The sequence below is a fragment of the Leopardus geoffroyi genome, chromosome A3, assembly GCF_018350155.1.
Source record: "Leopardus geoffroyi isolate Oge1 chromosome A3, O.geoffroyi_Oge1_pat1.0, whole genome shotgun sequence".
NCBI classification, from domain to species: domain Eukaryota; kingdom Metazoa; phylum Chordata; class Mammalia; order Carnivora; family Felidae; genus Leopardus; species Leopardus geoffroyi.
Window position 1 is genome coordinate 15,914,690 of NC_059336.1, and position 22,205 is coordinate 15,936,894.

General features: G+C 52.9%; 1 protein-coding gene across 2 annotated transcripts in view; it reads left to right on the forward strand.

The window, feature by feature from the left end:
- Positions 1 to 21,980, forward strand: part of RIMS4 (regulating synaptic membrane exocytosis 4) — a 64,071-nt gene extending 42,091 nt beyond the window's left edge. For both annotated transcript variants that reach the window (XM_045444481.1, XM_045444482.1), the window contains exons 3-6: positions 13,385 to 13,497; positions 13,773 to 13,874; positions 14,510 to 14,649; positions 17,456 to 21,980. In XM_045444481.1, coding sequence (XP_045300437.1) covers positions 13,385 to 13,497; positions 13,773 to 13,874; positions 14,510 to 14,649; positions 17,456 to 17,674 — 574 coding nt within the window. In that variant the 3' untranslated portion in view covers positions 17,675 to 21,980. The remainder of the gene's footprint in view (positions 1 to 13,384; positions 13,498 to 13,772; positions 13,875 to 14,509; positions 14,650 to 17,455) is intronic.
- Positions 21,981 to 22,205: the final 225 nt, after the last annotated feature.

Sequence of the window (22,205 nt, forward strand, 5' to 3'; positions counted from 1 at the left end):
ACACATGCCCCCTAACACACATACACACACACACACACACGTACATACACACACACACACACACACACGTACACACACACACACACACACAGACCTACATCCTCTTTTCATACCTGTAAGGGGTTCCCAGATTCCCCTAAAGCCCATCTGTGGATCCCTAGCAATGAAACTTTGCTCCAGAGTGATGATCAGCATACCCAGAGAGGTTCAGGAACCTGTTCTGGGTCACACAGCACATTAACAGGTGTGGAACTCAGGAGTCCTGACTCCCAGTGGGGACTCATTCCATGGCAACACATTGCTTTCTTGTCTTAGCCATCCTCAGCTGGGGAAGGGTAAAGTTGTGCCAACCAGTACAGCGGACACTAGGCACGTGGCTATTTAAATGTAAATTAATTAAAATTGAATAAAGTGAAATAATCTTTTTCCATCACACTGGCCATATTTCAGGTGCACAGCAACACGTGTCCAGAGGCAACCGTTTGGGACCGTGCAGATATAGAGCCTCTCTGTCCTCAGAGACCATTCCACTGGACAGCACGGGCTAAGTGGCTTGTCCGAGGGCAGGGCAGGGGCTTGGCCACCACCTCCTGCTCTCCTCTCATTTCTGACGCTGTCTCCCAGCTGGGGGTTCCTGCTGGCTGGAGGCCTTCCCACCCCCAGCCCCTCCTAAACTGGGCATCTCCGGCCTCTGTGAATGGCCTTGCCTTGGCAGATGCTGCCGTTCCACCCACCTCCTAGGGAGGCTTTCCGGAGGGCGAGGAGAGGAGGAGGACAGGCGGAAGGGAGGGGAAGAGGAGGAGGAGGAAGGGAACAAATGTTTTCTTTAACCTGAGAAACTTGGCAAGGCAGCCAAACTTGGAGGAAGATATTCTAGGCATCTGGGTAGTAGTGGGTCTCTGCTGAGTTTCAGGGGGTCAGGTTTGGGTCCTAGTCCCTGGCTCTGCCACTGACTCCCAGGTGGCCTTGAGCACATCTCTCAGCCTCTTACGCTTCAAGTCAAGACTCTGGAGTCAAACTGTCCTGGTTTGTGCTTCATTTCTCCTTCTTTTTTTTAAAAAAAAAAAAGTTATTTATTTTTGGGAGAGCACAAGCGGGGGAGGGGCAGAGAGAGCGGGACAGAGGATCTGAAGCAGCCTCTGCGCTGACAGGCTGATGGGTCGCGAGCCTGATGTGGGGCTTGAACTTACGAACCACAAGATGGTGGCCTGAGCTGAAGTCGGACGCTCAGCCGACTGAGCCACCCGGGTGCCTCTCTCATTTCTGCTTCTTCATAGGTGTGTGACTTTGGTGAAGTTACTTTACTTCTTTGAGCCCAGTTTCTTCATCTATGGAAAGGGGACAATGATAGTATAGACCACTAAAAGAGTTGTGGTATGGATTAAATGAATTAACACATGTGCAAGCGCTTAGAACAGCGACTGGTATGTAGCATGCACTATTAGTCTATTATTATTGTCTATGATTATTGTTGTTGGTTGTTGATTCAGCCCCTGTTAATTGGGTATTTTGCTCCTTGTGGCCAGTTGCGTCCTAACGGATACAGGGAGCCACCCCCGATGCAATCATGTCTGTAAGTACTTAGCACAGAGCAAGTATGGGGTTGATGTTGGCTGTGATGGTTTTGATTATCAAAAAGTCTGGGGTGGATATCGTGAACCCAGTTGAGCAAGGACTAGGTGGGTTGGAGGATGCAGGTTCCAGCAGAGGGGAGACTCTTGCCCTCCAGAGAGGGTCTGAGTCTTGATGGAACCCAGCCAGGTTCTACCGCTCCACCTGACACCTGGGCCAGGAAGGGACCTAGAAAGAACAGGTGGGGGCATGGAGCTGTGGTCGGCCTCCTCCTTGTTCTGGAGGTATTTTGGGCGCTGGTGGGACCCAGATGCCAGGCTCTGAAATAGGAGGGGGTGTGACTGTCCTCCCCTTGGGCTCCTGCCAGCCCAGCTGAGGCTTACGAGGAGCCAGTGTGCTTGAGCTGCCCCCGCGAGCCTGCGGCCCCTGGCGCTGCTGGGTCCGTCTGCCTGTGCGCTGGATCACTGGGCATGTGTATTTCTGCAAGTGGCCGCAGGGGGTTTTATTTTGGCAGTGATGATCGAGTACCTACAGTGTGCTAGGGCCGGGCACCTGGGACACCCTGGCCTGCACTGACCAAGCAGTTATCAGTGAAGTGAGAGCTGCAAAAGACGGGCATAGAGAACTTGGAAAGCACTGCCTCCTAGCCAGGTCTCTGGGCTGGGGAAGGGGTGCATGTGGGTGGGGCCATTCTGTCAGCGAAGATCCTTGGGCTCCAGGTTGCATGATATTAGCTGACAGTGACGTCAGCACTCACTGTGCAAAGTGTGGCCCACAGTCCAGCTGCATCAGGGTCCCCTGGGAGTATGTTAGAAATGCAGCTTCTCAGGCTCCACCCCAGACCCACTGAATCAGAATCTGAATTTTTAGAAGATCTCCAGCTGGGTCGTGTGCACATGAAGCTTGAGAAGCCCTGGCTTAGTGGTAATAATGTTCTAGAGCTAACCCTCATGGAGCACTTGTTCTGGGCAGGCACCGGGCGAAGTGCTTTTACGTATAACGGCTCATTTAATCCTCACGACAACCTGATGATACTGAGACTGTTCATGTCCCCCATTTTACGGACGAGGAAAAGGAAGCCAAAAGGGTTAATTAACTTGCTCAAGGTCACTCAGCCAGTAAGTGGTTTTAAATGCCAGCCTTCAAATCTAAGCTTTGGAGTCTGCCCTTAACCTTTACACTTGACTCTTTCCCTTACTTAATGGTTGCATCTATCAAGATTTCTGGAGGTGGACGCTTCTAGGGTGGTTTGGTGGCTCAATGAATCCCTTCATCTTTTCCCTGCCTGGGTCTCAGCGTGTCGGACCAACCCTGGTGTATCTCCTGGGGAAGGGCTTTCCTTCCCTGGGCCCCGTTCTGCCTCAATGAAAATTGGAGTTCTCTGTGTCAAGGATGGAAGGGAACAGCTGTGGGTTTGGCAGAGTCAAGCTTCCCACCTTCCCCTCCAGCAGGCCCATCTCTCCCAGATAAAGGGCAGGGGCTCAAGCCCCCTGAGAAAGGGCCATGAGAATAGTGCCTCCCCAGACACCCCTGAATCCTGAGATACTCCCTGGTGACTGTCTGCTTTAGTTTGGGTTCCCCAGAACCAGGCCTGAGAAATGGATTTGAGTCCAAGTAGTTCAGTTGGGAGATGGTTCCAGAAAACCATGGCAGAGGAGCACGTCAGAGAAGCAAAGCAGGCATGCAGGAGCATGTGCTTTCAGAAGCGAGCTGGGGTGCCTGGGCGGCTCAGTCGGTTAAGCACCAGACTTCAACTCAGGTCATGGTCTCACGGTTCGTGGGTTCGAGCCCTACATCAGGCTCCGTGCTGACAGCTCAGAGCCTGGAGCCTGCTTCAGATTCTGTGTCTCCCTCTCTCTCTGTTCCTCCCCTGCTCACGCTCTGTCTCTCGCTCTCAAAAATAAATAAACATTTAAAAAAATTAATTAAGAAGCGAGCTGCCACCACAGGCAACCAGAGCTTGATCCTGAAGGGGACTCTGGCAGTCAGGGGGACCGTGCCCCCCAAAGCTAACCCCGGGAGGAGCGGGTGAGGGGAGCTAAATATTCATTCTTGACTCTGGTCACTTACTGTTTGGTGGCTGCTTTCAGTTAACTCTCCTGCCCTCCCTGCAGCAGAGTGAGCTTTGAGGGCCAGAGGAACACAGGTCCTGACTGTTAGAGGTTGGTGAGCACTGATGTGGCAAGGGTTGGAAGATGTGGGGGTTCGGGTAAACAGAGCCTGCTGTCTGAGCCCACAGCACTACCGCCTCCTGGCTGCCCAAACCAGAAGCCTGGGGTTCTCCCAGGCAGCTTCGCCGCTTGTGTTCCATATCCAACCCATCACTGGGCTCTTCCATTTTATTCCTAACTATCTTTGACTCATCCATTTCTCTCCCTCCCACCCCCCTGGCGAGGCCACTCATCACTCCTGTGGGGATGTATGCAAGACTCCCTTTTGGTCTAAACTCCATAGTCTGTCACTCAGCACTTACTTCCGCTGATCTCTGCCAGCCTCTTCCCGGCCTCGCTGTGCCCCCTGCTCCAGAGCCCTGAACCTCTGTCTCCTCTCCAGGTCTCTGCTTCCTCTACCTGCACTGCCTTTCCTACCTCTATTCCCCCTCCACCCTCTGACTCATTCCTCCTCCAGATCGCAGCTAAGAACTGGCGCATACGCTTCATCTCCGGTGCCAGCTTCGGTTAATTGATAGTGGCTCCCTGGAATGCTGTGTGGAGAGCGATTCCGGAGCCCGTTCTAGCCTCGGCAGGAATGCTGAGGTCGATTAGCAATGTCTGCCCCGGGTGTGGGCAGGGGAGGCGGAACATCGAGGTCTGCCATGCCTCTGGCTGTCTCAGTGGCTTCCACAGCCTGATCTCCCCCACCACAGCACCCTCCACTCTGTCATAATTGTCACACGTGTGTCTGTCTATCTGAGTTCAGTGCCTGCCCAGCATTGCCCTACAGGTGATATTTAGCACATTTTGGTAGATAGCGGATAGGTACTGCAGGCAGAAGCACACCCACATTTCACTCCTTCCTGCACCTCCCCAGCCTCCATCACTCAGAATCAGGGGCCCGGCATCCTCTCTGGGGCCCAGAAGCTCTAAAAGCTGGCTCCCAGAGCCCCTCCTGCTCCTTCCCTGTGTCCCGCATTGTTCTAAGGTGTCTGGGTCATCAACATCCAGCTCCCTGGGTGTCTGGATCACTGTGCCCAGAGCCCTGGAAAGCAGACTGTGAGCTGATGGCATGGCCACTGCACCTGGGCTGCCAAGGCTGTTTCCCCAGTCACCAAAGGCCCAGGAGACCTGGTGGGTGGTTGGAACCCCCTTTCTCTTCCCCACTTCTGCTATTTAACAGAGTCATTGTGCTTGAAGGACAAACCAGCACTGGATATGGCTGTGGGCTAGGAGACAGGGGGACATGTTTTGTTCTGCTTTATAAGCACTAGTATTTATGGAACATTTGACTGTGCCAGATTTGGTTCTGGGTTTATGTCATTTGGTACTTACAACAGCACTGAGGGGTATCCTATGGTTTTTTCCTGCTTCACCAAAAAGGAAACCCAGGCTTTCTGAGAGGTGAAGAGTGTGTCTCTACAGCTAGTGGATTGGTGGTGGTGGTGGGGGGGGGGTGGTTTCAGGATTCAAATGCAGGCCTGCTTGACCCCAGGGCTTGCAGTGCAAGCCCCTGTGCTCTGCTCTGGTCAAGGTGAAGGTTTCCTCAGGGCACACAGAGGTAGCACAGCAGAGTGGTTAAGAAGATGCACTCTGCAGTCAGACTGCCACTTCCTAGCAGAGTGATCTTGGTTGGGTTATGTAACGTTTCTGTGCCTTGGTTTCCCCTTCGGTTATCTATTTGATACGTGAATCAAATCCCTGGCTTCATGCCTGTGAGCTGCACTCATGTGCTTGGGGGCAGGTTTGGAAATGTCTTGAATACTTGAGAAGCCAGAGTGGGGATTGCGGATTCTGTGTGTCCTTGCATACAGTCAGTTCTGCTACAACGCTTGTTTTGAAAACATGAATTTGTTCCAACACAGTTGAAGTATTAGGGAATAATTTGAGTGCAGTACAGATTCCGCCTTTGCTCAGGTGCGTTTCATCCATGGGACACACTAGGGGAACGCAGAAAACTGCCCCTACACGGGAATACATAAGACACACGGCCAGCAGCTGCCTGCTTCCCACAGCTCCTGGCTGGTGTTCTGTCCACACCCGGCGTCCCACTTCAGAAAGCCCTGCTCCGCCAGGCACAGTAATTCACCGGCTGCCATCCCTCTGACACTCGTTTCCACAAGCAGACTTTAGGTTATCTCCTAGGTAAAGCGCTGTGTTTATTTTGGTATTTATGCATTTCTTAACCTTTTAATGTGTATAAACACTGTGCTACCACTTTTACCATGTTCCTGTCTTTTTTTTTTTCTTTTTGTGGATGTGATACTGATGTAGTATTTGGGTGTTGTGCCCTTAATTAACCCTGTTTTCCCCATAAGCTGATTTTTTATTGAAGCATTTTGCACTGCAGAGTGATTTTCAGGAATGTATATTCTGTGTTACAGCAGAACTGGCTATAGAGTAGGCTCACCAGTCTGTGGGAGGGTAGATGGATGGGTGGAAACGGGGGGGCAGACAGTGAATGGAAGAGAACCCATAAACTACTAAGACCTTTCAGAAGCACATAACCCATAATCACCAGGAGGGCTATGCAGCCTTTTAGTTTCGGATGCAACTGAGACAGGTGATCCGTCTGGAAAAGAGAAGAGTCACTCCCCAAATAACCCAATTACTTCTTGAACTGTCAAGGGCACAGAAAATCCAGGGTCCAAACTGAGCTCAAAGGTTAATAATAAAAGACAAATGGGTTTCAGCTCCCCAAACAAAACTAATGAGAGTTGAAATGCAGGGAATCTTATTTCACCATTAAGACAAAAATAAAAGCCCAGTGGAACACGGATTGTAATCCTGTTTCAGGCCTGTGCCTGCACCCGCGTGGCTCACATGTGTCCTCAGGAGAAACTAGCTACTGCGGCCCTCCCCCATCCCCCACTACTCCCTAGTTGGCCTGGGCTTGGTCTCAGGCATCCAGATGCTACACTTCCAGACAGGCTGGGACTCAGAAGTGCCATGAAAATGCCATGAAGAGGGAGAAGAGGCTCTCCCAGGCCAGGCGGCAGGGACCAGATTTTATTCACTCAGCACATACTGTGTTGTCAGGTCCTGTACTGAGCACCTTGCTTGTGTTACCTCACTGACTCTCCCCAGCAACTCAGTAAGGCGATTATAGTTGATCTGCATTTCATAGATGAGGAAATAGCAGCTCGGAGAAGTTACAAAACTCACCCCAGGTTGCACAGCACCGGAATCCAAGGTCTGTATTATGCCAAAGTCCAGTCTTAGCCACCATACTTTCCAAGTTTTAGACCAGCTGAAAGGTTTGGCAGTGAACATTTACTGAGTTCCTACTGCATACAGGCATGGTCTAAGTAGTAGCATGTGTATGGTATTTAACTCAGCGGGCTCTTTCCCACCCCCTTGAGAGTGGCTCCTATGAGCAGAGATTTTTGAAGCATTTAAAATGGGTACAGCACAGGCACCTGCCAAAGGAATGGCCGCACACTGTCCAAGAGGTAGGTAGGTGTGGTCCTGAGTGCAGATGAGAAGATTCAAGCACAGAGACACCAGCCACTTGCCAGAGATCACACAGCAGGCAGGTGACCAGTGAGTAGAACCAGCTCTGACTTTGTGTCCCCTGCCTTTTATCCTCTTCCAGGGAAGAACCTGAGGTGGAGAGGGGTCCCTGATACAGTTGGTCCTCAGGCCAGCAGGGACCCGTCACCACTTGCTTCTTCCGTCCTCCAGCCCCATGGAGGATGTGATAACCCATTCAGGGTTTCTGGGGCGTCTGCCTGGTTCCTTGGCAGCTGGCGAGGCACCCTGGGATGGGAAATCAGGCAGCCGCCCAGATATTATAAACAATTACTGCTAATTACCAGGCCTGCCAGTTCCCCATTGTCTGTTCACAATCCCATCAGGAACTGAGGAGCAGACGATGATGATGTTGGAGGGAACTTTCAATTTCAGGCTGCAGAAGCCTCGCTCTGCCTGGGAGGCTGGGCCCTACGGTGACTTGGAACCCAAGAGGCACCGCTGTTTCTTGGGCTTTTGGAGCCCAGACCCTCCTTACAGAATGGAGCCTGGACCCCACAGATGGCCAGGAGCATGGGTTGGAAAAGAGGGCTGTGGAGGAAGGCCCATGTCCTCAGTTGTGAGGAAGTCTGGGTCTTAGCTTCGGTGCTGTTAATTAAGGATCTTTGCAGGAATAACAGGTACACATTTCTATCCCTAGATATTTAAGTTTCTCCCATACTTTCTCCATGAGGCTGTTGCATAATTGCTGAGATAATAGATTCAGAAGCCGGACTGCTTGGATTCAGTACTCCTCTGCCTCTGTTTTGGTTTGGCCCTCTCTTCGGTACAGCAGGAACATATGCTTCTCTCCAGCATGGAGGGACACACACAGCCTCAGACACAGGTTCACTTGACAAGACACCAGGCAGCCATTTCTGCAAAGCGTCATGTTCGTTTCTCAGCTCCACCCAGTAGGAAGAATAGGCACAAGGCCCCTCTGCTTTCAGATTCTCCAGGCCTGTGTGGGGTTTTTTGTCATCGCTCAGCACCACCAGCCCAGCCCAGGGACCCAGATCTTACCCGCGGACCCTCTTGTCCTCCCTGACTCCCTCTGCTCTCTCAGCCTGGGGAGTTGTTTGTTTGTTTATTGGGGGTGGTGGTGCAGGACCGCGTGGTTTGCGCGCATCCTTCTGTTTCTTCTTGGATTTGAAACTCAACAGCCAAGAATATGCTTATTGTCTGCCTTCTACTGGGTCATCGCTTGTCTGAGGCTCCTGCCTGAATGGAAGAAGGTGGAGGGATGGTAGGAAATCACGAAAAGGAAAAACACTCAGGCTACAATGTCAAATTATTATCCTGCCATCAACCCTGCCAATAGCTTAAGTAAAAACAGAAGGTACTGTCATGCCACTCAGGTGTCTCACATGGTCGAGGGCAGAGCTTGGGCAGCCTGGATTGGGGGGCTAGTTTGGGGCTCCTGGTGAGGGCTACACATGGGACTCAGTTCTCAGGACTTTCAGTCTCTGGGCTTCTCTGTCTTGTTTCCCAGAGGGAGTTTTTGTTTGACTGAGCTTGGGTCAGATGTCTAAGCCGTGGATCCATCAGCTTTGGCCAGGGGTCAAGGTCACTGTATTTGTTTAAGCAGTGCCAGTTGCCATAACCAGACTCTTTAATCAATGACTTCATGCAAACGTTCGTTTCTTGTTCATGCAAATTTCAATGCTGGTGTTTCTGGTCGTTGGGCCCAGGCTCCCTTTTTCTTAGGGCTTCTGATGTGGGGGGGGGGGAGGGGAGAGAGAGAAAATCATATGTGGTTTTTTTTTTTCTAATTGTGGTAAAATACACATGATGCCAATTTACCATCATAACAGTTGGGGGTTTTTCTGAAGTATAATTGACACAATGTTACATTAGTTCAGGTGTGCAACATGGTGATACATCGGTACCATCTGTCCCCATACAGCAGCGCTGTTAACGGTATCACTGACTGAAGGCCCTATGCTGTGCCTTTCATCCCGGTGACTTACTCACTCCACAGCTGGAAGCCTGGGGCTCCCCCTCCCCTTCATCTCTCACCGAAACAGATTTCAAGTGTGTGGGTCAGTGGCGTTAAGTACAGTCACACTGCTGTGCACCCATCACTGCCATCCACCCCCAGAACTCTACATCTTGTTAAAGTGAACTCTGACCCATAAAACATTAACTCTTCATTCTCCCCTCCCCCCCCCAGCCCCTGGCGACCATCGTTCTGTCTCTGAATTTGCCCTAATACCTCTTGTATTGGAATCACATAGTGCTTATCCTTTTGTGACTGGCTGATTTCATTCAGTGTAACATCTTCAAGGTTCAGCCCTGTTGTGAATGTGTCACAGCTTCTTTCCTTGTTCGGGCGGAATAATATTCCATTGTATGTACAGACCATTCCTCCATCGATGGACACCTTCGGAGTGTTGCAAACGATGCTTCTATGAACATGGGTGTACAAATGTGTCTCAGAAGCCCTGCTTTCACTTTTTTTGGCATATGCCCAGAAGTGGAATTGTTGGATCATATGGTAATTCTATTTTTAATTTTTTTGAGGAACTGCCATCCTGTTTTACATAGCGGCTGTACCATTTTACATTCCCACCAACAGTGCAACGGGTTCCAATTTCTCCACATCCTTGCCAACACTTGTTATTTTGTTTTCTTAATTTTATTTTGTTTTTGATAGTAGCCATTTTAATGGGTGTGAGATGGTGTCCTGTGAGCCCTGACAGTTTTTTGTTTTTGTTTTTGTTTTATTTTTGTCATGCAGGAGTCTGACTTATGCTTTGATTGCTAAGGCATTCATTTTAAAGAGGCAAACAAATTGCCAGCCACACAAAGAGCCAGGCCAGCTCCCCCTCCCCCGAAACTGAGGTTCTTTTGTTTTAGAGATTTGGGTTGATTTAGAGATCTTGGTTGATTTCAGTAACTATTTGGGCTACTTGTCTGTTCTCTTCCCATTCTTTAAATTCCCACTCTTGTGTTTTAAATTCACCAATAAAGAGCATGCCCTGAGACCCTAGGCCCCCACCCTTGAACTCAATAAAGGCAGAACCCCTGATCTGTGCACTCTCTCGTGCCCCCCTTCCCATGATCTTGCTGTGTAGACCCCATGTGTGCTGTGTGGTTTTCCAGGTCTTGTAGGTTATAAGCCTTTATTTTTTCAAAGTTTCCTGGTGGTTGATGGCTGAAGGGCATCGTGCAGTCATAATAAGAACCACAAGGGTTGGTCCAGTCGTTACATTGGTTTGGAAAGGGGAGATGTCTGTGGGAAGCTCACGGCTCCTGGTGAGTGTCCCAGGCATTTCTAGCCTTTGGCATTACTACCGATAGGCTTAGACTGGCACAGGACAGATGGCATGTGGGAGGTTTTTATAGGTTAGGCCTGGAAGTGGCCTGTATCCTTTCAGCTCACATTGGCCACACTTGGTTACAAGGCTGAGCAATGGATTGAGCTGTCTGTCCGGGAGGAAGAGATGAGAACAACATTCACCACACTCAGAAATGCATACTGGGGCACATGGGGGGCTCAGTTGATTGAGCGTCCCACTCTGATTTTGGCTCAGGTCATGATCCCAGGGTTGTGGGATTGAGCCCAATGTCGGGCCCTGTGCTGGACGTGGAGCCTGCTTGGGATTTTTTCTTTCTCTCTCCTTCTGCCCCTCTCCCCTGCATTCTCTCTCTCTCTCTCTCTCTCTCTCTCTCTCTCTGTCAAATAAAAAGAAAATATTTAAAAGAATGTTAGAAAGAAAGAAAGGAAGAAAGAAAGAAAGAAAGAAAGAAAGAAAGAAAGAAAGAAAGAAAGAAAGAAAGAAAGAAAGAAAAAAATAAAAAAGGGGCGCCTGGGTGGCTCAGTTGGTTGAGCGTCTGACTTTGGCTCAGGTCATGATCTCACAGTTTGTGAGTTCGAGCCCTGCGTCGGGCTCTGTGCTGACGGCTTGGAGCCTAGAACCTGCTTCGGATTCTGTGTCTCCCTCTCTCTCTGCCCCTAACCCCACTGGCATTCTGTCTCTGTCTCTCTCAAAAATAAATAAAAATTAAAAAAAATTTTTTTAAAGAAAGAAAGAAACAAACACATACCGGGCTTCTAGGAGTCCACTCCATGTACTGGGGCCAGTCCTGGACAAGGGGAGGTTATCGTGTGCTGTGGCAGTGAGCTAAGTGTGTGTCTTCCGCCCGCAGATGTAGGTTCAAATCCTGCCTCTCCCACCCTCTCACTGTGTGACTCGGGCAGGTGGCTTTCCTGCGCTGAACCTCAGTGTCCTTGATGTTAGCTAAATAAAATCATACCTGCTTCACTAGAATCTCCATGAGTCACACCAGAATATATGGCCCGTGAGGACAAGACTTGAATAAGCCCTGGAGCCTGGAAGGGTGCTGGCACATAGTAATAAGCCCTTGGTACTGAGGTACCCAACCCGAAGTGGGTGGGCAGGGGACTGGGTGTGTCTTGTGATACTGTCTTCTTTAGGACATTTCTTCAGGAGCAATGCATTTCCCCAGCAAGACGGTGGGGTCTCGGTGTACAGGGTCTCGTCCCTCGGGAAAGACAGACTAGTGGGCTGAGTGGTTCAGAAGCAGGAAGGGGCACCCGTGCAGGGTGGATCTGAAAACCCCACCTTCCTTGGAAGCTCTTCCTGCTCCTTCAAGGCTGAGAGCCCAGCAGGTTTCCCAAGGGGGGGGAGCTTTGGAGAGTCTGCTCTCTGTGCAGCGAACGAAGCATGCAGTACCCTCCAGGCCCCAAGGTGCTTTCCTCCTCCTGCTCAGAGACCGCCCTGGCCACTGCTGTGAAACCTGGCACACAGTGGGCACTTGTTAAAAGTTCACTATTATCCTCGGGACCTGCCGAGGTGGGAAGTCACTGGGGATTGGCATCAGAAGTGTTGTACTCAAGTGCTGACTGCCCTGTGAGCTCCGTGGCTCTAGGCCGAGCAGGACCTGGGCTTCCTCACCTGAATAATGGTGGTAAAATGAAGAACCAACATCCTGGGGTCGGAGCAAGGGTCACATGGGGAAGTGGGTTGCCCGTGCTTTGCTCCTGAAGGTGACAGGGTACGTCAGGCATGGTACTCAGTGCTTCATCTCACACCTAGGAAATGGGAACACTATTATTCCCACTTCGGAGATGAGAGAGGAAAAACTAGCTAAAATTGGCATAAGCAAAAAGGTAATAATTTGTAATAATAATAGTCGTTATTGACTTATGTAACCACGGAAGAGGTGAAGTATCCTGCTTTAGGCAGAACTTGATCCAGGAGCTTATGCGAGACCACCTGTATGGTGGCTTCCTTCACGGACCCCAGATGGCGGCAAGATAGCTGCCAATGGCTCCAGTCTTCTGTCTCAGGCTCAAGCCTGGTGGGAAAAAAGAGCTTCTCACTCCCCACAGTCGAAAGCCTCCTAACCAGATTCTTGTGGGCTGAATTGGGCCACGTGCAGGTCTCTGAGCCAGTAAACAGCCAAGGGAAGGAATGTGCTGATTGGCCAGGCGGAGCTCACGCCCAGACTCTTGAACCTGCTCTGCTCCACTCCAGGGGAATCGGTGCCTTGGGGAGGGGGCTTTTCAAAGGAGATTTGCGGTCTCATTCCCAACAGACAGGGCGCAGTGAACTTGGAGCAGCAGCAACCAAGGCAGACCTCCGAGGCCGAGCCCCTGGTCCCGTGTGTCTCAAGTTGTCAGGTGTAAACGAGTCTACTGGGGCTCTCATTAAAAGGCAGACGGATTCAGCAGGTCGGAGAAGAGTGCGGTGCAGGTTTGTTCCTCATTAGCTCCTGGGCCATGCTGCTGGTCTCTGGACCAGTGTTGTGGCACTAAACCATGGGAGCCGGGCACTGACCAGCATCACCTCCCATGTTTCTTACGACCACCCCGGGAGGCAGATATGGTCACATCTGTTTCATGGAGGTGGAACCTGAGGGTTGGTGAGGAGAGGCGGGGGGATGGTACAAGACACAAATGCTAAGCCCTAGAATTTTGGAGTCGAAGTAGAGATTTGAGGGCCATGAAGATAGAAAGAAGTAAGGAGAGACAGGACAGAGGTCTGCCTGAGGCCGGGTGATGGATGTGGACGGAATCCCCGTGGAATGAGGGAGGTTCTGGAGGTGACTGCCTGAGTCATCAGAGTCCTCAGTCAGCCCCTGGGAACATTAGTTTTTGTCTCATTTTTTTCTTCTTGCAGCCTTAACTATGGGGGAGTTTGCCTGGCGTCAGACGCGCAGTTCAGTGACTTCCTCGGCAGCATGGGGCCAGCGCAGTTCGTGGGCCGCCAGACCCTGGCCACCACGCCGATGGGTGAGTGCCCCAAGACCTATTCCTGATGGGGGCACCACAAGCCCTCGTTCTCCCCCTTGTCCCCATCCCCCTTGGCTCCATCCACCGAGCACCCAGCCTAGAGCCTAGTCTGCACCCACAGGCTCAGCAGAGCCTCATGTTGGAGTGGTTTCTGGTCTTGTTTTGGGTGGGAGCAGGGGAAGGGGGGGCTTCATCCCTAAGTAGAGACGAGAGGCTGAGCCCCTGGGCGAGCTTCTAAGCCACTTCCCAGTCCCGTGCTTTGGGGCCCCTTGCAGGGGACGTGGAGATCGGCTTGCAGGAGCGGAATGGCCAGCTGGAAGTGGACATCATCCAGGCTCGGGGACTGACGGCCAAGCCAGGCTCCAAGACACTGCCAGGTGTGGGGCTGCCCTTCCTTCTACGAGGCAGGGGTGGAGGTCGGCGGGGAGGCCCTGAGGGGTTTCTGGGTCTAGAAGAGAGAAAATTGGGCCCAACTACAGGGGACTCCCTTGTCCCAACTCCAGTGACTCACATGGGAGTAATGGTTTTGAGTTTGTTCTGAGAACCACTGGAGATTGTCAGTTGACCTTACTGGTCTTCCCCACTGGTTTGAGCTTCTGGAGGACAAGGACCATCTTACCTGTTTATGGCTATACCCCCATGCCTAGGTGCTTGGCACACAGTAAGTAGGTGCTTAGCAAACATGTATTGGGTGAATGTGTCAGTGATGAAGGGGTAAGCCAGGGAAGGGGTGAGCAAATCGGGGACTAAGGGAGGAAACAGGTAAGTACAGAGTGAGCAAAGGCAGGGAGGGGGCAGGTAGGATCACCCAAGGAGGGGGAGTAGGCCCCACCCAACCCCAGCTGCACCCTGTCACTCACACCTACCACCACACTTACCCCTGCAGCTGCCTCCCCAAACCCCATGAGGCCATCTGGCCCCCAGCAGTGGGTGGGGAGCCTCCCCCTACTGTGCCATTTGCCCACCATTTGAGGGCCAGAGTCGAACTCATCCCGCCGGTCTCTGTCCTCAGCGGCCTACATCAAGGCCTACTTGCTGGAGAACGGCGTCTGCATTGCCAAGAAGAAGACCAAAGTTGCTCGCAAGTCGCTGGACCCGCTGTATAACCAGGTGCTGCTGTTTCCTGAGAGTCCCCAGGGCAAAGTCCTGCAGGTGAGGGGCCCCGAGGTCTGTGTATGCAGTTCCAGAGGGAGAGAGGGGGCACCCCGGCGTGGGGGGGGTGTCTCTGGAGGGCCTCACCTGGAGGAAGGAGGGCACTGTGGTTGATCTGAGCTCCACAATTCAATTTTGAACAAGTTCCTTTCTGACCCTCAGCTTCTTTATTGTAAGATGGGCATAAGATGGGGGTGCTCACAGTACCTACAGATAACATTGTGACAGCGAAATGGGTGCCTTGTGCAAGAAAAATGCAGGGTCGGCCCATGGTAAGTGCCCCACAAATGCCTGCCACCATTGTTCTTCTTGTTATTATTAATCATTATCAGAACAGCCTCTGGAAGCCGGGGGCTTGGCCTGGAGCACAAGATAATAGACTGGGAGCTTTTGAGGATCCAGAGAGGTGTTTGGTTCCCTGGCCATCAGGGGGGTGCTAATGGTGACTCAGGCATCAAGCTAGAAATAGCTGCCCATCGTGGGTGTTGGCAGGGCCCAGGTTGGATGCCTGCAGGAACCGTATGCCCACTGCCTTGGAGTCACCACTTGGGCACCTCTGGCTTGTACCTCAGTTTTTTGCTTCTAACCAGAGCAGGCAAAGCAAATGAGGGCGGGGCCAGCGTGTTACAAATTTGCCAAGACAGTGGGACTTTGGCCAGACTGGGAAGCCCAGGGCCTATCTAGGGCAGAATTTTTCAACCTGAGGGTTAAGACCCATCAGCGAGCTGTGAAATCCGTTTAGCGAATCTCAACAAGTTGGTTCGTTTGTTTAACAGAATAGAATAGGAAAGAAAACATTGATCATTCTTAGTTAGGCAGGTCTTATCTGACTTTCTTCAATTGGGAGTCCCCTGTATGCACTGGGTGATGATGTAAATGTCTTACTGTATAAACTAGTCAAAAAAGTTTGGGAGAACTCTTCTAGTCTAGAGGCATTCACATGCAACTTAAAACATCTATGGGCCAGATCTGGTCCAGTAGACAAAGGTAGAGCATTCTGGCCTGAGCATCTTTGGAGAAGCTCCACAGAACATCCCTGTCTGGGATGTGGAGGGGATGGGGAAATAGAAATCTGAGTGGGGTCCTTGCTGGTGAGCCCTCTGACTGATGTCACAGCAGGACAGACCCACCAGCCCCGTGAGGGAGATCCAAATGCCAGTTGTAATAGTTTGCTAGGGCCGCCGTAACAAAGTACCACAGATTGGAGAGTTTACACAATAGAAATTTATTTCTCGCGGTCCTGGAGGCTAGAAGCTCAAGCTCAAGGTATCGTAGGTTCCATTTCTTCCAAGTCCTCTCTACTTGGCTTGCAAAGGCCGCCTTCTCCCTGTGTCCTCACGTGGTCTTTTTGCTTTTGTGCACACGCGTCCTTGCTCTCTCTCTTCGTGTCCTAATCTCCTCTTCTTATACCAGTCGGATGGGATTATGGACTCATTTGACTCTCTTCCCAAATACAGTCACATTCTGGGGGTTAGGGCTTCAGTATGAATTTTGGGGGAACACAGTTCAGCCCATAACCCCAGTTTAAAATGAATCCATCCATGCACCAGAGGCGGACTTCTGATCAGCTGCCCAAGGAGCATCGAAGACTGGTCAGGTGAACCATCTCAGGCACATGATTGAACTTCTCTGAGGCTCAGTTGAAACAGCTGTGAAATCAAAACATTTTGTAGGGTTGTTGGGAGGGTTGAATCTAAGGCCAGTGGAGCCTTGGAGCAGCGTCCAACACCGTATGCAGTAGTGGCTCACGCTGTTGTCATCTTGCCCTGTGTGCTCGAGAAGCAGCTGACAGTTCATAGTGAGCTTGGACATCCACTCCTTTGATCCTTGCCTGCGAGGGAAACTGGGGATAATTTCACTTAGAAACCACTCTGAGGGCCCGTGATGTTGGATGACTTACCCAAACCACCCAGCTGGGACTGGGATTTGAACCCACCGGTGTCTGACCCCAGAGGCTGTGCATTAAAGTCAACGGGCTCCACGGAGTGACTGAGCCAGCCCACCTTTGTGGGCTAACCCCACAGGGGACAGAGTTAGACCCTGAGCTCCAGAAGAGCAAATGAGGGTCCTGCAGCCACAGAAACCACCCGACTAGCTGCTCCAAGGGAGAGTGTTGACCAAGAAATGGGGCAGGCACTACAGAAAAGAGCCTGTTGGAAAAAGGAAGGAAGCTAGCTTGTATACCATACATCCATCAGCTACTTTTAAAACTTTGTTTTGTTTCTCATGGGGGGTTTCCAAGAATCTGGAAGCAGAGGGTCTGGTGGGGATTGCAGGGGGAGGGTACCAGGCATGGGACTCACATTGTAGGGCCAGCCCTCAAGGCTCAGCTTCAAAGGTGGAGGGTGTGGAGGGTGGAATGGAGAGAGTTAGATGGGAGGCAGGAAGCCAGTTGCCCAGGCAAGCAATAATGGCCGCACTAGAGCCAGGAAGATATGGTCAGGCTTGATCAGTTTTTTTTTTTTTTTTCATGTTTGTTTATTCTTGAGAGAGAGTGTGCAGGTGGGGAAGGGGCAGAGAGAGAGAGAGAGAGAGAGGGAGACACAGAATCCGAAGCAGGCTCCAGGCTCTGAGCTGTCAGCACAGAGCCCGACGCGGGGCTCAAACTCATGAACCCTGAGATCATGACCTGAGCTGAAGTCGGATGCTTAACCGACTGAGCTCCCCCAGGCACCCCAGGCTTGAGCAATTTTAAGGCGGGAGCATCTACAGGACTCAGAGGTGAAGTGGGCATGAGGGTGACCTGAGTTCTGGTTCTGGGCCCGTGAATGGCAAGATTTGAACCTCAGTGTCTCTCGCCCCGCAGGTGATCGTGTGGGGGAACTATGGGCGCATGGAGCGGAAGCAGTTCATGGGTGTGGCCCGAGTGCTACTGGAGGAGCTGGACTTGACCACCCTGGCCGTGGGCTGGTACAAGCTCTTCCCCACCTCCTCCATGGTGGACCCAGCCGCGGGCCCCCTGCTCCGGCAGGCGTCCCAGTTGTCCCTCGAGAGCACCGTGGGCCCCTGTGGCGAGCGATCTTAGGGCCGGGGTGGGGAGGGGCTCCCCGAGAAGGCCTGGAGAATGCCCAGCCCCAACCTGGGACCCCAGGCCCAGGGGCACATTGAACAGAGGAGGATGGGGTTCTCCCCCACAGTGGGGAAGCAGAACGGGGAGACCTGACCCCCAGGGCCCCTCCTCACCCCCTTTTTGCCTCCTACCCCCTAAGACCTTCCCTCTCCCAACGGGATTGGCTGCACTTTTGACTTGGCCGGTTCTTGACCTGGTGGATGTGGCTGCAATCCGGAGAAAGGAAAGACTGAGGTGGCAGAGCATACCATCCTCCTGTCCCAGACACTGTCCGACTGCTCCCCCTTTTTGCCTCCTCGGAAGCTCGCTGCCCGGAGCCAAGTCCAGAACCCAGCGGCCATCTCCATGGTGCCAATTACCAGCAAGTGTCTTTCCTGCGGCACCGGGTTCAGGCAGCTACTCCTGCCCCAGAGCTGATGGGGCAGCTTTGCAAGGATCCGGAGCCAGCTCCGGGGGGTCCAGAGCCTCCCACATGACGAGGAGCTCGGCCTCCCTCCGCCTGCCCGTGGAAGGAGCTTTGCCGCAGCCTGTCCGAGTCCATCTGTCTGTCCCTTCCTGCCTGCCCCTCTTCCGGTGGCTCTAGGAATTGGGGTCCAGCAGGGGCCAAAGGAGAGGAGGCGGTGCCCTGGACCTGGCACAGACCCCCAGGGTGCCTAGCTCCGTGGGATTGCAACGAGATAGTGTGGAAATGGACTGGAAAGAACTGGGTCGTCTGTGTTTTGGTGAAGGAGCCACGGGACCCTGATTTTCGAGAACCCCAAGTCCAGGGAGCTCACCGTCTCTGAATTTGGGGACGCTGGATTGGAGAGGGAGTCTAAGTAAAGTTGGGGTTGGGACCAGTGGTGCCAAGGCAAGGGTTTCCCATGTAGGAGAATCCCTCCTCGTTGGGTGAGGTCAAAGGTCTTCTTGTCTACCCCTCTGCCTCCAGGCTAGGGGTCTGGGGAGGCAACAGAGCTTCCCTATTTTAGTCTTTTTAAACAAACCATCCTGTACTAAGGGCAGAACCCACTGCCCCTGCCTCAACTACCTTGGCTCATGAGTGTAAGAATCAGGAGATTCCTTCTCAAGCAAGCCTGGGTAGCTGCCTTCCTGGCCCGGCCCTCCCCGAGGCCCACGGAAGCCCTTTTGCATGCTGGGAGGACACAGGCTGGCCCCTCTTTATAGAAGCACATTTCTGCCACCTCCCCTGGGAGGCACCCAGCAGCCCACCACCCCTCATTACCCAGTCCCTGCTGTGTAGGGCGTAGTCCAGGTTAGCTGGGTAGAGTTAGCATTCCAAGCCCTGGGGCCTCTTCTTAGCTTGCATATAGTCTTTACAGAGTTCCAGGATGGGTAGAGAGGAGGCACACCAGAACATTCCAGGAGGCGGCTGTCTCCTCACTGGTCTGGGTCTGAGCCTGGAGCCTGATTCATGGGAGGCCAGCCCTTCTTCTTCCTCTTCTCGCCCCTCCTCCTCCCTCCCCACCCCTCTGACCCGGTTGTAGCTGGAGCTGCCCCTTATACTCAGATGTTCTGACGTCTTATCCTTGGTACTGGTTTTATTTGTGAAGCACTCCTGAGGGTTGTGGGCCTTGGTGGAGAGGCCTGGGCTCCATTGGAGGAGGTCATTTTCCACCGAGGATGCCCAGCTGTGTTCAGCCCTGCCTTGTCCTTGGCCTCACTCTAGGCTATTGATCTGGCAATTTCTTCCACCTGGAATCCCTCTCCTCCTCTATCCTTCCTTCCCCTCCCCTCTGCCTCCTTAAGCCCTGGGGAGCCTTTAAAGTCCCGGATGAGTTATATCGCCTCCATAGAGCTTCCCATGCTGCACTGGGAAGGGGAGACAGAGATGCCCCTTTCTTTTATCGATGAGCTCTTCCGAGCTTCCTGGGATTGTGCTGGGTGGAATCCCAAGGCTGGGGCAGGAGGCAGCAGGGCTCTGGGTGGCCTCTAATCTGAGGCCCAGAATCAGCCCCTCCCCTGTTTGTTTTTTTAACCAGTGTGATTTCTCTGCTGTTCGTTTATTACTCACCATTTGGAATATTTTGAGCCAGGAGAGCGCCTTCTCTCTCCAGCCGTCACTGCTCTGGTTGTTCAGGGGTAGCTTTTCAAAGACGGGGCAGAGCCAGGCTGTCCCAAACAGAGGGAGAGAGGGCTCGGAGCCCCCCAGCCCGAGCCTACCCTCTGGTGTCTGCACAGCCTTTATAAAGGGAGAGAGCACGCTCCAAAGCAATAACAACATCCTGGGGGTGGTCACCGAGGGCCCCCCTCAGTGACTTTCTTGTTTGTTCTGTGAAATCTCAGTTCACCTCCTGGTGGGGTGGGGTGGGGGCTGGAGCCCTGTTTCTTCGTATCATTGTTGTGAGCACGTGCCCCGCTTCCAAAGGGGCTCTGACCATTTGGTGCGGAACCACTGTCTGTCCTCACCAAGAGATGGGGGTTTGGGGAGGGGGTGACTATTCTCAGTATTAGCTTTGGGGAACCTTCAAGGCCAGCCTGTCCCTACTGCTGTCTGACCCTTGCCAGCTCAAGCTCCATCTGGAGAGGAGCAGAGAGGTGGAATTGTGGGATTTGGGAGTGGGAGGCTAGGGTTTATAGAGGGGCTGATTCTTTTTTCAATCTCTGGGCCAAAAGTCACAGGCAGGGGTACTGTGGGAGGGAGTCTTCTCCACTTCCCTTCTCCAGAGTCCACTTTCCATACAGCTGGGAACAGACCTTTGGGACCATTCATGAAGTCCATTTTACTGATGAAGACAGGCCTGGCGAGGGGAACGCTCGCCTCTGGGGTCACCTGTGAGTTCGGTGGCGCCTCCATCCTGGCCTCCTCCCACCCGAGGCTGAGCTGGAACCAGAGCAGGGCCAGGTGGGGCCACCGTTGCCCACGACACTTCTTCCTCCCTTCTCTCCGTAGAGCCTCCCAGAAAAGATGGGAAGAGCAAATTGTAGCCCATCTGAGAGGGGAGGAAACTAAGGCCCAGAGTCAGGAAGTGACTTGCCCAAGACCCCTCAGCAGATGCGCGATGGGGCTCTGTTGTGCTTCCCTCCATGGGACCGGAAGCCACTGCCCAGGCATGTCTGCCATGATAAGCATTTGTGGCCTTTCAGCCCTGGGCCACGGGGCCCTGCTTGGTTCCATCTCTGTGGACCCCGGTTTGGCGGAGAGAGTTACCATAGAGCCCTAGCTGCCCTGGGGTCCGGCCCAGCGGACTGAGGGTGCCCAGGATTTGGTCCAGACCTCGGTGTCTGGGTAGGGGTTCCTGCTGAGGGTGGGTCAGAACCCCCATAGGACCAACCTGAGGGAGGTAAGTGCCGGTTCCCGCCCGGGGGCTGTGTGGGAGTGAGACGGCTGTGACACACGTCATCTTAAGGAAAGCCTCACAAAACTTTCCGATGTAACAAGATCTGACCTTCCTGTAGTGCTTTTCAAACTTTTGCTTTCCAAGTGCTTTTACGTCGAGTATACCCTCACAAGAGCCCCTGGGGGGTAGAGGGGGCCTGTATTGTCAGCCCACTTTACGGAGGAGGAAGCTGAGGCCCTGGGAGGGAAAGTACCGGCTAAGGTCCCACTGTGGGTTCCCGGCGGGGTCCCGACTGGAACTCAGTTCTCCCACAGCTCAGAGCTCTAAGAGGAGATGAAGCAGATAGCTTAGGGGGTGGTTACGTACTTTACGAGCTGATTCACCATCCGGTTCTTAAACCAGGAGCTCCTGGGCGCACTTCGGTGTTCAGAAGCGGCGCCGAGCCCCCCTCCCTTTGGAGCACAGCTGTTGCGTCAGGCAAGGCCACCTGCATTTATTTATTGAGCAGCAGCACTGTGCCCGGCCCAGGGGACCGAGCCCTCCCCCGTTCCCCCGCAGTGATTCCCCTGGCTCTGTGGGAGGGCCCCTTGTCTGTATAGCAGCGCCTCAGAGTGGACAGAAGGCTGCCATGTCCATGAGCGCATCGGACTCAAACCCTGTGGGGAAGGCTGACTGTGCCCATGTACTCCTAGCTTCTGTGAGGGCAAAGTGGAGACTTGAACCCGGGGCCTCAGCCATCACATCTGGAGCCCTTTCATTCTATGCCTGCCTCCGAAGGGGGTGGCTGGGAGGCCGGACCCCGGGTCCTCAGGCTGGGGGCCTCTCCATCCACCCACTTTTCTCACTCCCCCTCTGGGAGCAGGAGCCACTCGGGACTTTGGGGAGGGAGGGTTTCCGGGGCGCCTGGGTTGGAGTGGGTCACGTTGCATTGTGTTCATGACCATGTAGCTCATGTTGAAAATTAAAGTTTTTGGCTTTTCTAACCTGGCTCGCTCTGCTTTGTGTTGAGAGTTCTATCTGGGAAGCCACGGGTAGTTGGTGTTTGAGGAAGCCGAGCGCTGCAGGATGCCACGGACACCTTAGGGGGCAGGGTGCATCCCAGGAACCCTTCCAGAGATGCAGGGGGTGGGGGTGGGGGGTGGGGACACGATTCCAGGTGAACTCAGTCATTACAGATGTGGAAACTGAGGCCCAGGTAGGGGATGACA